Below are 14,552 nucleotides of genomic sequence, written 5' to 3'. Positions count from 1 at the left end.
ATCACTTTAGAGCAGCTCCCAACAGACTGAGGTAGAGTAGAGCTTCTGTGCAAGGGGTTGGAAATAAGAATTGATGGTAGAACAATTTCTTTACAACCCTTTGGAGACTGAAGAGCCAAAACAGGAGGGAAATGAGATCTAGGCCACTTGCAAGATGCGCCAATTTAATGGAATGCACGAGATGGCCCAAAATTGAGCCCTAGATTAAATTCCAGGTTGCCTTCCCCATCAAAAGAGGTCTGGAGAGGAAGCAGAAATGAAGCGAGCTGTGCGTATGAAACACAAGAAGTTTTCAACCCAGCATCTGCGTATGCTGCTAGTCTAGCAATAAAATCTGCAAACCCAAGGTAAAGAATGAAAATACACACTGCAGCACATAATTCAGAACAGGCTTGGCTTTTCCACGTGAATTTGCAGCATCCTTTTACCTTGCCTCCTTGATACCAAAAATTTGAGACTAAACCTCTGGACAGATGCTTGCGATTCCACGGCAATTCAGAGCCATACATTTGCTCTGGTCCATTCCGAGCACTCCAAGTCATGTCAAGTCATTCCCCGTGATGTGGGCTCATATATTGAGCAATAAACCTGGCCTTCAGGAGTGACCATAGCAGTCATGGAGCGAGACAATTACCAGATCTTCAAAAGAGACCTTGTACTCAACTCTCCTAATGAGAGCAAGAGTCACAGTGGTATTTTACTGAGGAAGGCATCAAGAGTTCATACCTGTACGCCCCAAGGTTTTGGCTGGACAAGGAAGCAAATGGCAAAAATAATAAAAAGAAAAAAAAAAAGAAAACCCACTCAAGCAGATGATGCTGTTGTTTTCAAAACTCTATAATAAAGACAAACTTGATCTCAAAGTTTGTTTGCTCACGTATTTTCAAGCTATTAAATATACCTGCACTAAAAAAATAGCTTGCTTGGGCTTTTTTTGCAGTACATAGAATATGAGTATTCTGATAAATATGAACAATTTTTTAATACACAAAATGCAAGATTAATTAAGAAAATACAGTAAATTCTAAGTGAGGATGGTGATTCTCAGTTTTCCATGCTTAGATGGGTCTTTGGAGATGCCACGCATTGAGCACAGCAACTTAAATACTTTACAACAAATGGTTCCGTACCTACACAAAACAGAGCACTGCTAATGACAGTGACAAAACCCGGTAACTACTCTCGTTTCCACTTTGAGTCATTTTTCTGTGGTTAATAAATTATATCCATAACAGTGTTAATAAGTTATGGTACGGTGTCACTGCATTAGTTTGCATTTGTGATGAAGCACTTCATATGGCATTACCTATGCCCGTGGAAGTACATAACAGGAGAGACCACTTCTCTGCTCTCCGAAGAGTCTCCCATGCTGGCATTTTGATGGACCCTCAAAGGAAACATTGCCTCCTGACCTCCGCCTTGCTCTTACTTCTCACCTCTGTTGCAGCAGCACACCACTGCAGGACAACTCTCCAAATTTAGTATGTTTAACAAAACACAGACACTCTTTAATCAGTGTCCTTTCCATAGGAGCAATATACAATGAGTTATTAGTTAGGCAAATACGGGAAGCATTCAGGTCGATTTAGTCGTGTGAAAAGGACATCATCAAATCAAAGTGTCCTCCCTCAAGCTCCTGGAGGGAAATGGGAAGATTTAGACTGACTGATGGGCTCTCAATCAACTGCTGTAACAGCTCGGTTTTCCAAAAGTTAAGAATAAATAAATGTATTTAAACCTTAATGTGATTTGGTCCTTCAAGAAAAAAGAACAGCAGAAGCTATTTAAATTCTTGCAACCCAACTACCGCAATGCTGGTGAAGATACAGATGACAAAAGCAATAAGCATGCTTTAAACAACAGAGGGAAGCTCATGGCTTTAAGTATATTCTTTTTACAAATAAAGAAGTGCAAACCAGTAAACAAGCAGCCCCAAAACAGAATTCTGCAATCTGGGGTTTTGGTCATCTCAAGCGCTAACTTCAAGAGCTGTTATCAGGCAAGATGGTTTTTGTCCATTAAAATTATTATATAACAATTCAGTGTGGTTTAAAAAAAAAAAAACAAAACAACTTTTTAACAGAATGTAATTATTGAATTGTCTCCAGTACCATGATACCGTCTCTAGTGAAATATCTCTCTAAAAAAAAACTTTTTTTCTGCTTTATTATTGCATCATCTACACATATACAGAAGATACTGTGTGAAACACTATGACCAAATAGAAATGAAATATTCCGTCTCAACAGAATTTACTTGCTTTCCATCAGTATCAAGAAAAAAAACTAACAATATTAGATAAAAATGGAGAAAAATCCGAAATTATCTGCAGCCTCCATAAGCCAGCAGCGCAAAAGCTCACATACTTTTGTAGTAGGTACGTACAAGATAACTTTGCAGACATATTACTGGAATGGTTTGCAACCAGTGAAGATAATTTTGATTATTTCCACTTCAAAACTTCCTATATTGGAGCCACATCACTGAAAACAATCTAACCTTAGGGGAAAAAAAGTGATGGGAAAACAGCCTGCTAATATATCCGCTGGAAAGACAGACAGAGAGAGAGAGTAGTCCTCTATAGATTAACTGAAGTCTTTCGGAGACAAAGACTCCAATATTCTGAGCAAGAGAAATAAAATCCCCATAAAAATACCTTCACTTCCTTAATTTCCTTTTTCCCCCTCCCTACTACAACTAGCATCATTTATTTGTATACTCAATTTGTCTCTACTGCACCACAACAAAATACATTTTAAAATTTAAAAGGTAGAATTAAATATGATGTTCCCACCACAGCATCACTGGACAGCGTACTGCATGGAAAAATAAGTTGCGCCTTCACGGTAATTTGACAAAAGAATGACAAAAAAAGGCAAAAAAGAACAATACGACTAAGGCTTGAGGAAGGCATCGGTTCAATATTTAGCAATGCATAAACTGAGGTTTCATTTTTGTTTAGGTATATTTTGATTAGAACTAATAAATGGCTGATTTTCCTTTGGTTGTTTGCAACAACAACACATCATCCAAAGAGCTTTATTCTTTATTCCCTTCTCACATAGCATGCCAAAGACTGTCTCATTTTATGAATTAGCATTTAAAACTACTGTGGGTTATCTAACAAGCATTCAGATTCAATAGTACTTTTGACAGCAGTAAGTAAAGAGCCTTTTAACATCTTGAACACATGTGCTTGAAAAAAGTAGTTACATCAAAGCAGTTCAAAGACCGAAGACAAAAACCAGTTAAAATCCAGTTTGCTGTGAGACAATTTCAGTGTGGTGTAAACAACCTTTCACGACTCCCCATGGGAAGCGTTGTAAGACTATGTTCAAAATGATTCAGGCATATTTATAAAGATCATGAAGTGGTCAAATGAATTTGCATTTTTGGCAGATTCACTCCACGGGTACTACTTGCTACAGTCTGTAGAAATCTCAAATCTCACATCAGCGTTGCCTATAGTGCTTTATTATTTATTACATGTTATGCTAAGTACCTGTGAAAGGGGACATTCCTTGGCCAATGAACTCTGGTTCATATCCTTCAGTAAGTCCTTCAGAGCATTTCTTACTGTTGTGTGAGACCATTGTTCAGGAGGCAAGTCTTCTAGTTTAGGGCAACTATTTGAAACACAGATTAGAAAAGGGATTATTACAAGATTGCATCCTGCTGCAGAACATTCCTTTAAGACAGACAGATTTCATTTTGCGCATCAAGCAGATGCATCTGGAGATTGCTCTCGGTCTCCTGATTGTTCCGATTAGTTAATTACTTTATACAACACATCTGCTGTATTGATGCATGAATTATACATCAGCTGCATGTGGCGACTATTTTTTCATGTTACTTCTACCTTCCTGCTCTGATGCGCTTGGTAAAACAATTTAAGGTGTAATGCTTTCTCACGACTGATCATGAAAAGCATTAATATATTAACCGTTTTTTTCTTTTTTGTTACCATGAAATTTAAGAACCTAAACAGCAACAATAAGTGTGAGCAAGTCATTCTTTTACAAAATGCACACAGATGGTACTGTTCATGATATGCAAAAATATTTTTCTCTTAAGTAAACTTTATGTAAAATGCCTTCTTGTAATGCATCATTTAATTGACTAAAATGCAATATAGTTTTAATGAGATATCCAAAGAAAATCTATGTATCAGAGCTATAAAAGTTTTCTGCAATAGTATACTGTAAGTTAAAGAAGAATTAGAGTAACTAAAAAGGAATTTAGAGAAGCCTTTGTACTTTGAGCACACAGCACAGTGGGAAATAAATACAAGCAATATTAACAGTAAGAGCAGACAAGTAACAGTTCACATCCCAGAACTGGTATGCAACTTACCTGTGTAACTGGATTTTCAGTGTGACCACATGATACACGTCTTGCAGCATGTCTGCTACTGTAGCATCAGGGGCATCTGTCACATAGGAGAGTGGAACTGGATTCCACTTCCCAACCTGGATAAGCCCTGCGGGATTTTTATTTTGTAAGGGGAGGGGGAGTGGGCAAGAAGGGCAGGAAAAATTGAAAAGAAAGGAAAAAAAAAAAAGTAATTTACCTATTAATTCCTAGGGGTAAAATAAACACCTGATTTTAACAAGATCACCACCTTTGTTTCTAGCCTCTTAAATCTGACAAAACAAAAGAATACCCCCCCCAAAAAACCCCCGCCCACGCACCACCAAGGATATGCTTTATCTATATTATGAAATTATACAAATGCACTACAGTCGAGATTTTTTTAATATGGATAGAAGTGTATTTTCCTAAGTTCCCATGCATTCAATAGGACATGATATAATAGTTAGCATTCCTTTTAATAAATTAGGGAGGATTTTGCAATGCAAGGACCAAGTGAAAAAAAAAATAAAAATACTTTGCAGTCTATAAAACCATCAGGAACAAAATAAAAGAAACAGAGCTGGATATTCAGTCATAAATGCAAGTTGACTCTCAACAGTCCATCTGCTCAAATATGCTTTACACTTCCTTGTGGATCCTCAGTGGAGCAGATTATTAAGGTCAATAAGCATACTAATGATTCAGTTGAAGTCTTTTTTTTTCTTTAAACAAAAGGAAAAAAAAAAAAAAGAATCTACCTCCACGTTCCCCACGAACAAAACGTGCACTAACTAAACAAAAATACATTAAGGGGGGAAAAAAAAAAAAAAACAATCACAGAGACAGAATCTGCAAGAAGTTTAAGAAGTAAAACCTGCATTGCATTCCTGAAAGAAAACCTGCCCCTCCCCCAAGATCCCACAAACAAACAGAATTCATCGTACAATTTCGCAATCTTATTTACCTTTTGCTTGGGCAGCAGAGCTGTGAGAATATCCGAGAGATAGCAATGCCATTTCAATCAGTTGGTTGAAAAGCATATCCTTCCTCACCAACACAAATTCTGCATGCTCCTCCTTAGAATCATACTCAATGGCATTTTCATAATGTTCCACTACACAGAAAACTGGAAGCATACTTCCTATTAAAAAAAATTAAATTTAATGTATTAAACTTGAGTTATAGTAGAATAGGTGGGTCTATACAGCGTTATGTAAATAAAACCTGTATGAACAGGCAGAGGAGGCATCACGAATCATCACAAATATTTGATAAACATATTCCCCGAGTCCTTTCCCCTTACCCTCCCCCCCAAAAAAGAGAAAGTTCTACAAAACATACATCCCTCCGAAACGCAGAAATGCAAATTTATCTCGCTTGATCGGATACAGATTAAAGAATTACCTGCTATAGAAACAACAAGGTTGACTGAAGAGAAGTTGATTCTCTCTGTCCTGCCTGATTTGTTGTGAGTAGCAGGCAGCATGAGAACCTAAATACATACTGCAGATGTCTTCACTGTAAGCCATTTTAGTACCAGCTACATAATTTTGTTCGTTAACATTAAAACTTTCTTAGTCCTGCCAAAAATATTCAATTGCCTTCAACACCACCAACAAATCACCTTGCGTGTTATACATTCACACACAAGGAGACAAGGCAAAAGTTAACACTAATTCGTGCTTCATTCATGGAGTGCACTTGAGCACTACTTTCACTCGCATCTTTAAGAAACAAATCATGATTTCAATGCCGTTTTAAGAAGCGTACCTGCAGCTTGGGCTTTTTTTTTTTTTTTTTTTTTTTTGATGTTGTTGTTGTTCCCTCCTGTACTTTACGTTCAACATTTCTGGTATTCATTGCTATTTTGGTATGCCTGAAAGTAATGATTAATTTCTAGTTTTGTAGCATCATACGACAAACCCTTCCCTATACTGCAGAGAGTATTAAGCAAACAACCTTTTTCCCCCTTTCCTTTGGCTATTTTTAGGTTGTTTTTTTTTCCCCTCCCTTTTGACAACAGACAGAGAAGTAACAAATGACCCAAGCTGGTTTAGGGACAAAGTCTCGCCCAGCAATCGGATTTCTAGACTTTGTGAAAACCCTTCCTGACCTCCCAGACAGATGCGGATGACACGATGACCTCAGACCCACGGTTTTAGGCCCCGGTCCTGTCCCGCTGTCTCCAGCAGCACAGGTAAGGATCTCTTAATGACAGAAAGTAAAAGGGTTAAAAGCAGATGTACAGAACTGTCTTATGGCAGACTGCCAGAGGGGTATCATCTTTAGCATAAATGATGACAAGGGTTATTTTAACAGGGCACCCAGGAACTCCAATTAGTCCTACAATGTTAATGCCTCTATAACCACTGCCCTCTAGACTTATGGAAACCTCCTAACCTGCTAAGGTGCACCAGACATACCGCAGTCGAAGAAGAAGATTTACTCTTGACAATAGATACATGCTTTAAGACCGCGTCTGTTGATTTGTTCTCTAACGTATAGCAAGAAATCACGATAAAAAAGATACCTCTTAAGCACGTATATTTAAACTACATCTGTTCACCAGAGAGTCAATCTCTGGCAAACAAACCCCTTCAGGCTCGCTTGGAAAAGCTCACAAACTCACTCCAGTTTGCCCAATAGGCTCAGCATGAAAGACAAGACTAAAAGCTTGCCAATATTTATGTAGTGCAGGAAGGAGCTTTTTTTTTTTTTGTCTTCTTTTTTTTTTTTTTAAATCTAAGTAAGACTGGTCAGGAAGGGAGAGAAGACCAAAGCAAAAGCACTATGTGCAAATTGGCGATTTCTTCATTGTTTTAATTAAGCTGTGGAGAGCTTTCTAAAACACACACACGCTTCATCTGCAAAAAGGTGGTGGTTTTTGGTTTTTTTTTTTCCTTCCAGGCTCTCACAATTGATGTTTGACCTACTACCGTCTGACTCAGAGTAAGGGCTCAAAATTCTTAACAAGTTTCACCCGTTAATACCTGAAGATAAAACATAAACAAAGCTTCATTTTAACAAACAGTGCAGATACACTCAAAACCAGCTAAAGCGTATTTGTTTTTTCCCTTATCAGCTCCTACAAATTAAGCTATGATCAGACACAAAACTAGCAATGCACAGGTACTTCGCTGCACATCAGCACACTTTTTGCCAGGTACACGGTCTCCTGAGTTGCAGCGTTCCGAAAAATGCAGTATTTTAAACAACACGGGAGAACCTCCTGGCCAAATTTTGATGCACGGCATAGATTATCAGAGGTGGATCCTGGTAGTGCGACACAGGTATCATCTGACTACAAATCAAGCCAGTAAATCTTTTAGCAAACTGTCAGTGGTGTCCTTCTGTTAATGTGAAAAATGTTATACAGGAGAGCACAATCTCAGCTGGCTGATCACTCCTGCTAGCACTTGGCAAGACCTCCAAGTACAGCAACTTCATAACCTTCTAGTATTAAAGGGGAGAGCATTGGTCAGTGCTCGCTGCTAAAAATACAGCATGATTTAAACCTGAAGGCAGTGTTAGAGCTTTTGCTGAAGGTTTACGAGTCTGTGTAAACAGCACGTCTGCCATAAGGAGCAGCGAAGTCTGTAGAATCCTTGTCTAAAACTGTCCTGGCATTAAAGTTTGCTGTGCAAATATCACATAATACCAGAGACAGCTGAAATCTCCTATTTAGGAATTTATGGAACTTATATGTTTGCAGGCGTCAGAAAGTCCTTTTTATATAGCCCCACTGCTTCACTGTACAATATTAATGCACTCTGCTTGAAAAGCCGTAATAAATTATATTTTTAATGCTCTTACCCTGGCTTTCTTAAGATGCATACATTCTTGGCAAACAATCAATAAATAGGGTAATCATGAGCAGAGGCCAAAGAATTTGCTGAAGTGCTGTTTTTCCATTTTTAATAGATAAAGATCTAACAATACGGACTGCTGTGTCTGTTCATTTCAGGATCAATATATTCTTTGTTTTCGCCAAACCGAGGAAAAAATAAATGATTGTACGATAAATGTTATGCATCAGACACAATGAAATTCCTCTGCCTTCTAACTTTGTGCGTTTAATAGTCTTGGTTGCATTTTGCACTTTGCTTAGCAAATGCAAGAAAAATCTGGATTATAAACATACACTGACTATACTGAGAAAAGTAGAGGCTGTTTTAAAACAAACGCCAAATTACACGCTGCGTATTTTGATTTAAATTCGCAAGCCTGCAGCACATGATCAAAAAGGACTTACACATTTTGATAAGCAAAATTTATAGATTATTGTCCATTAAAAGTATTTTCAATGCAAACAAAAGCCATCCATATACAAACATCAATGATTCTAAATGTGCCTTTTCCTTGTGTAAATGTCTAATTACAGCAAACCAGCCACTGAAAAATATGACACCCAAGTTGTTCATTGTTCAATAATGAATTGTACTTAAGAAAATAAACTGCGAAGATTGACATCATAAATGACTTTTCCAATGTGATACCTAAAGATTTACACTCTCTCCTTTAAACCAACTTGCAACTGTTATGGAAATACTGCTGCCCTTCCAAGCTTGGACCATCATTAAGAGGAAAGGCGAGAATTTGTTTTGGGGGTTCGGTATTTACTCTTACATATTTTCGCGTTTCTTAGCCCAACAGTTACTCAAGGAATTAATGCATTATATTACTTCTATTTCAATGTAGGAATTTGCTTTAATCAGGGCAGCTAGCCTTTACCTTAACAAACATCAGACTCCACCCTGTAAAGCAAGATGCTCCACCCAAGCATGAAGCTTACATTTCCCAAATGTGATTTATATCAGACTTGGGAATATACAGTATTTTAGAATGGAGATTTAATCCTGAAATATAAATGAAGTAGAGTCTGCAAAAGTATGCTTTCCCCCCCCAAATATTATAAACCATATTTCTCTAATGCAGAATTATCAAAAGTATTACCTTTTCTAATATTAGTTTTCATCAGGTGTCCAGAGTGTTTTAAAGGCACTCCTTGCATTTTAGTTCCTGTACTTCCAAGTCTTCCTCTTCCTAATGGGCTCCCATTCTGTTCCAAGCGCGCAATTTTGGCTGGTGGACCCTTCGGATCGCTTACATTGTTAGACATTTCTGAATGTTCTTTCCCCTGAGTTGCCTCGTTCAAATGATCCATACTCAGTCCCGCCTCTAAAGATCACCTGCCATGATTCAAAAAAAAAAAAAATATATATGTTGTACACGTGTGCGCATATGTATACGTACACAGCCTGCACATGTACAGAGAGAGATATGTATCGTAAGCTCATAAAGAAGAAGAAATAACTATTTTAACTGGAAAGAAGATGCCTTTTTTTAAAAGAAACAAACTTATTCTCCAAAAATGACCTCATACCCCAGTTTACAGACAGATCGCATCATAATCTATTGGAATTATTTTTTAAAAGCCAACTAGAGTACCCCTTTAAAAAAAAAAAATCTTCAGAGATATTCTACTAAATCTGAGAGAGACTAGGACTCATATAAATGATGGTGATTGTCAAGGTATGTGCTCCAACACAGCTATTGTTACAAATCTCACAGAAAGGTTTGTTATTAATCCTCAGTGTTTTTTACTACGGGGGGGGGAGAGAGAGAGAGAGAGAGAGAGGAACAGAAAAATATTCTAATGAAACATTTCTCGATCTATTTGATTAAAAAAAATGGATGCACAACAATAGGTTGTTAAAACTTTAGTTGAGGGAGCAACAGATTTATTAGAGATGCAGAATACTGTCCATTTACAATCCCTTCCCCCCTTAAAAATAAAAGTTAGATGAGAATTTAGCATTTAACTTCGGAAAGCAGTGGTGGAAGACGGTTGCTTTTGAGTTTCCTAACCAATATTATACAAAGAGTTTATCAACTTTTGCAAAGTTCAAAATCTGCATATGAAATTTCTCAGATGTTAAGCTTTAAGTGTTAAATGGAGTAGTTTATTGAATTAAGAAAAATAACTGAGAAGGTAGCATCTCACAAAAATGTAATGCTGGAAAAAAAACCCCACAATTTCTACAGTACTTTCAAAGCCCTTCAATATAAAAACAAAACAAAACAAAAACAACAAAACCAACAAACAAACCCTGGGTGATGCTAAGTTACATGCTGGAACAGCTACTTGAAACCAAAAACCAGAAGTAATTTCAATAGCAAATTAAGAAAAGTTATATGTTAGCATGCTTATATTTCCCTTTTTATAAACTTTTGAAACCTCCATCCATGAATAACAATTCCAGTTAAATCACTAAAAATCTCCCAAGCCTAGAACATAACGGAGTAAGTTTTAAGGATTTTTGTCACTCATCAGAATCTGTTTTGCCAAGTACATATATTAAAAAAAAAAAAAAAAAAAAATCAGTTGCTGAGAACAGAGACATCTTCCTGGTTATGATTTCATTCACCAATACTGTTGTGCTTGTTAGGTATTTTACCCTACCTTTCTCTGACTGAGAAAGGTGTGACTACACTGACAATTATGTTATGTATATAATATAATCACGAAGGACAGGTGACTAGACATTAATTTATGAACCAGTATTTACACTAGCAAGTACAAATACTAATACTGGGAAGTCGTATTTAGAAAGACTGGTGTGAATCTGATAATTGCTGCTTTCTTTCAGTTGCCTACTAATTCAATACATTTTCTGCACATTTCACAGCAAAGCTATTAAAGCCTAAACACCTTGGGATTTTTTTTCCTGTATACTTCTATGTCGTTAGTATATATGACAATGACAATTCTGTCAACTATTTTTTCCTTGTTTGAACATTGTGCTGTTTTTCCCGATATGCTGAAGAAAGAGGTAATACATTAATCTGAACGTTTACAAGCAACCTCAAGAATGCCACTGAACAGCTAAAGTTCAGAAAATGATTATTTTTCCTTATGCTGTAAGGTGACAGGCTAAGGTTTACCATTCATCTTGATCCCATCTGGTTTAGGTCGTGTGTCTCAATAACAGTAAACGTGCCTATTTTAGCCACTTTTTGAAAAGATTGGGTTTTTTTTACTGTGTTAACTGCAGCCTAAGCAAAGAATTACAGACTCAAACCGTTAACATCTTCCGATGTTTCTGACGATGCTAACATACTATACGACTGCTTCTCTGAGACTGGTCTCTCTCAAGAATAAGAGGATTAACAAAAAAGGGAAAAAAAAAGGGGGGGGGGGCATTTAAAAAAAAAAAAAAGGGGGGGGGGGGCATTTAAAAAAAAAAAAAGGCTGAAACAAGAAAATCCTCGTCACTTTTGGCAACTTCAGAAGTACTCTAATGGCTCTTTGCTACAAAAAGTATCTAGTCATCATGAGTCAGAATCGCACTACATCATGTACAGTGAATAAAAGTGATAGATCGCAGTTTAGTTAATACACTGACTACAACCAAAACACCAAATGGGTCATTTTCGCTTGGCCTGAGAATACCCACCCATCGGCATCCTTTCACCGCTTAGTCATCTTGTAAAAAGCTTTATGTTACAAAGCAAAATTACATGCACATAAAACACCTAATTTACTCATTTAAACTCCATGCCCAAGGCTAAAGTTCACTGAAACCTCAGTTTGGAATAGTGATGAGCAACAACCAGCGTGGCCTGCCCAGGGAGAGGGTTGCAGGGAAGAACTATCATCTCCGCCGGTTCCAGGCCAAAGAGTTTCCCCGGGTTTTCGCATTTAGGCATCTTTCACAACTACAAGTTTTCATCACAGGCACTGAGAGAAGAGCACAATTTCAAGGCACAGCTTCCCAGAGACAGCGTACACGTACGGGCACACCGCGCAATTTCTGAATGAGAGTCGGTGCGGTATCTCCTTTTGTCGCGATGTAACGCCGCCGGTATTATATTATTTCTTTCTCTCCTCCTGAATCAGCCCCCTCCCCATGCCTTTCCCCTCCTCTTCCCTCCCTCCCCCATAAAAACCCATAATCACATTTGAGAGAGGCTCCGCACTTATCCGTTCCATATGGCTCTCCCAATCCAGGCCAAGCTTTCCCTGTGACCTTTTAAAGAGACAAAGAAGCAAAGTACTTATCTAGAAACAGAAACACTGCAGTTTTCGGAGTGAAATTAGCAAAACCGACCCGAAACTCACCACTTCAAAACTTGACAGCATATAAATAACAAAAACAAAGGAGGTTTCCTAGTTTTTTTTTTTTCCCCCCCCCCCTTTTGTGGGGGGGGGGGGGGGGAGGAGGGGGGGCAGCAGACCTGAGGACTACTTCCCCTAATATTCTCTTATTTTTTCTTTTTTTCGTGCTGCTATTTTCCTCTAGGCGGGGAGGGGCAAAAATAGATAGCGAGAAACAGAGTAGCCATGAGCAAAAATGGCAATGGACAAAAAATACGGATTAAATATCTTTCGCGAGCGCCAGTTTTCGAGGTTTAGCAACGGAAGAAGGAGCTGAAGATCAAATTGATCAGACAAGTGTAACGCTCAAAACGAGGAATTCATGATGATAACAATAATAATAATACAAAAAAAATAAAGTAGCAGGTTTAAATTGAGGTGGAGGGTGACTTAAGTCTAGCTATCCTTTCAAAAATAAAACCAATGCGTAGAGGAGCAAGTGAGAAAGGGGGTTATTAAAAAAAGAAAAGCAAAAGGGGGAAGAAAAAAAAAAAAAAAAGGCAGCTTTTCTATCCAGTGTGAAGAGCAGAAAGTCTACTTCTAGGTTGTCACTTACACTATTATTCTCCAATAGGCACCCAGAGGAGCAGCACACACAGAAGGAACCCGCTCCCCTCCCCCTCCGCAAAAATACACACCGTAACAGCCCCCAAACTTTCTGCGGAAACCTCAGCCCCAGAGATCGCTACTGGCGATTAAAAAAAAAAAAAAAAAAAAAAAAAAAAAAGTGTAGAGAAAATTGCAGGAAAAGGCACTAAAATGCCACTTTTAATCTCGCCTTTGCGGTCCGGGGAGGGGAGGAGGAAGCGCTCCCCTCCCCCTCCGCAAAAATACACACCGTAACAGCCCCCAAACTTTCTGCGGAAACCTCAGCCCCAGAGATCGCTACTGGCGATTAAAAAAAAAAAAAAAAAAAAAAAAAAAAAAGTGTAGAGAAAATTGCAGGAAAAGGCACTAAAATGCCACTTTTAATCTCGCCTTTGCGGTCCGGGGAGGGGAGGAGGAAAAAAAAAAAAAAAAAAGGCAGCAGAGAGGACCTGTCTCCTCTCATTTACCGGGGGCTGTGGTGCGAGTGAGGGGGGAGAGGGAGCGGGAGAGGAGGGGAGAGAGAAAAAGAACAGAGGGGAGGAAGGAAACGCACACAACAAGGCACACCACCACCACTACAAAAAGTGACGAGGTTTCACTCCCTCCGAGTCCAAAACCGGGAGAAATTAAAATTTAAAAAAAAAAAAAAGAAAGAAAAAGAAAAACCAGCCCCCTCTGTTAATAAAAAAAAAAAAAGAAAAACCAACAAAAAACTGGTTCTGCTTCTGCAAAGAAAAAAAGAAAAAAAAAAAAGCAAATCTGGGAACTCCGAGAAGAGTTACTCGCAAGAAGGGGTAAAAAATATAAAATAGAAAGGTTGCAAAAAGCCAACAACAACAGAAACCAAGCCAGCAAAAAAAAAAAAAGCCAATAATAATTGAAAAAGAATAATAATGGTAGGCTTTGGGGGTTTCTGGTTCTGCTTCTGCAAAGAAAAAAAGAAAAAAAAAAAAGCAAATCTGGGAACTCCGAGAAGAGTTACTCGCAAGAAGGGGTAAAAAATATAAAATAGAAAGGTTGCAAAAAGCCAACAACAACAGAAACCAAGCCAGCAAAAAAAAAAAAAGCCAATAATAATTGAAAAAGAATAATAATGGTAGGCTTTGGGGGTTTTGTTTCTCCCTTTTTTTTTTTTTTTTTTTTTTTTTTTTTTAATTCTCGTTTCCCCTGGCTGGCTGGGTACGGTTGTTATTTAGGCCGGTTCGGTGGTTGTTGCTGGATGTTACATGGATATATGTGTGTGTGTGTGTGTGTATGTGTGTGTCCCCGGACGGAGCTGCCTTGCTCTGCTCCCTCTCCCCCCCCTCCTCTCGCTCTCGCTCCCTCTCCCTCTCTGTTTCTGTCCCCATTAAATTATTAGTTGACTCATCACTACTCCTCCTCCTGCTGCTGCCGCCGCCGTCCCCTGCTCACAGCCTCCTCTCCGCTACCGCTCGCTGCCGCTGCCGCCGCT

General features: G+C 38.4%; 1 protein-coding gene across 1 annotated transcript in view; it reads right to left on the bottom strand.

The window, feature by feature from the left end:
* Positions 1–12,359, bottom strand: part of SATB1 (SATB homeobox 1) — a 73,803-nt gene extending 61,444 nt beyond the window's left edge. Inside the window, exons 1-5 of the mRNA XM_035894056.1 lie at positions 12,314–12,359; positions 9,307–9,542; positions 5,318–5,494; positions 4,354–4,480; positions 3,503–3,626 (exon numbers count right to left, since the gene is read on the bottom strand). Coding sequence (XP_035749949.1) covers positions 3,503–3,626; positions 4,354–4,480; positions 5,318–5,494; positions 9,307–9,517 — 639 coding nt within the window. The 5' untranslated portion in view covers positions 9,518–9,542; positions 12,314–12,359. The remainder of the gene's footprint in view (positions 1–3,502; positions 3,627–4,353; positions 4,481–5,317; positions 5,495–9,306; positions 9,543–12,313) is intronic.
* Positions 12,360–14,552: the final 2,193 nt, after the last annotated feature.

Source organism: Egretta garzetta, unplaced genomic scaffold (genome assembly GCF_000687185.1).
Source record: "Egretta garzetta isolate BGI_Z169 unplaced genomic scaffold, ASM68718v1 scaffold94, whole genome shotgun sequence".
NCBI lineage: Eukaryota > Metazoa > Chordata > Aves > Pelecaniformes > Ardeidae > Egretta > Egretta garzetta.
The sequence above is the reverse complement of the archived record's forward strand: the minus strand, read 5'-3'. Positions and strand labels throughout refer to the sequence as shown.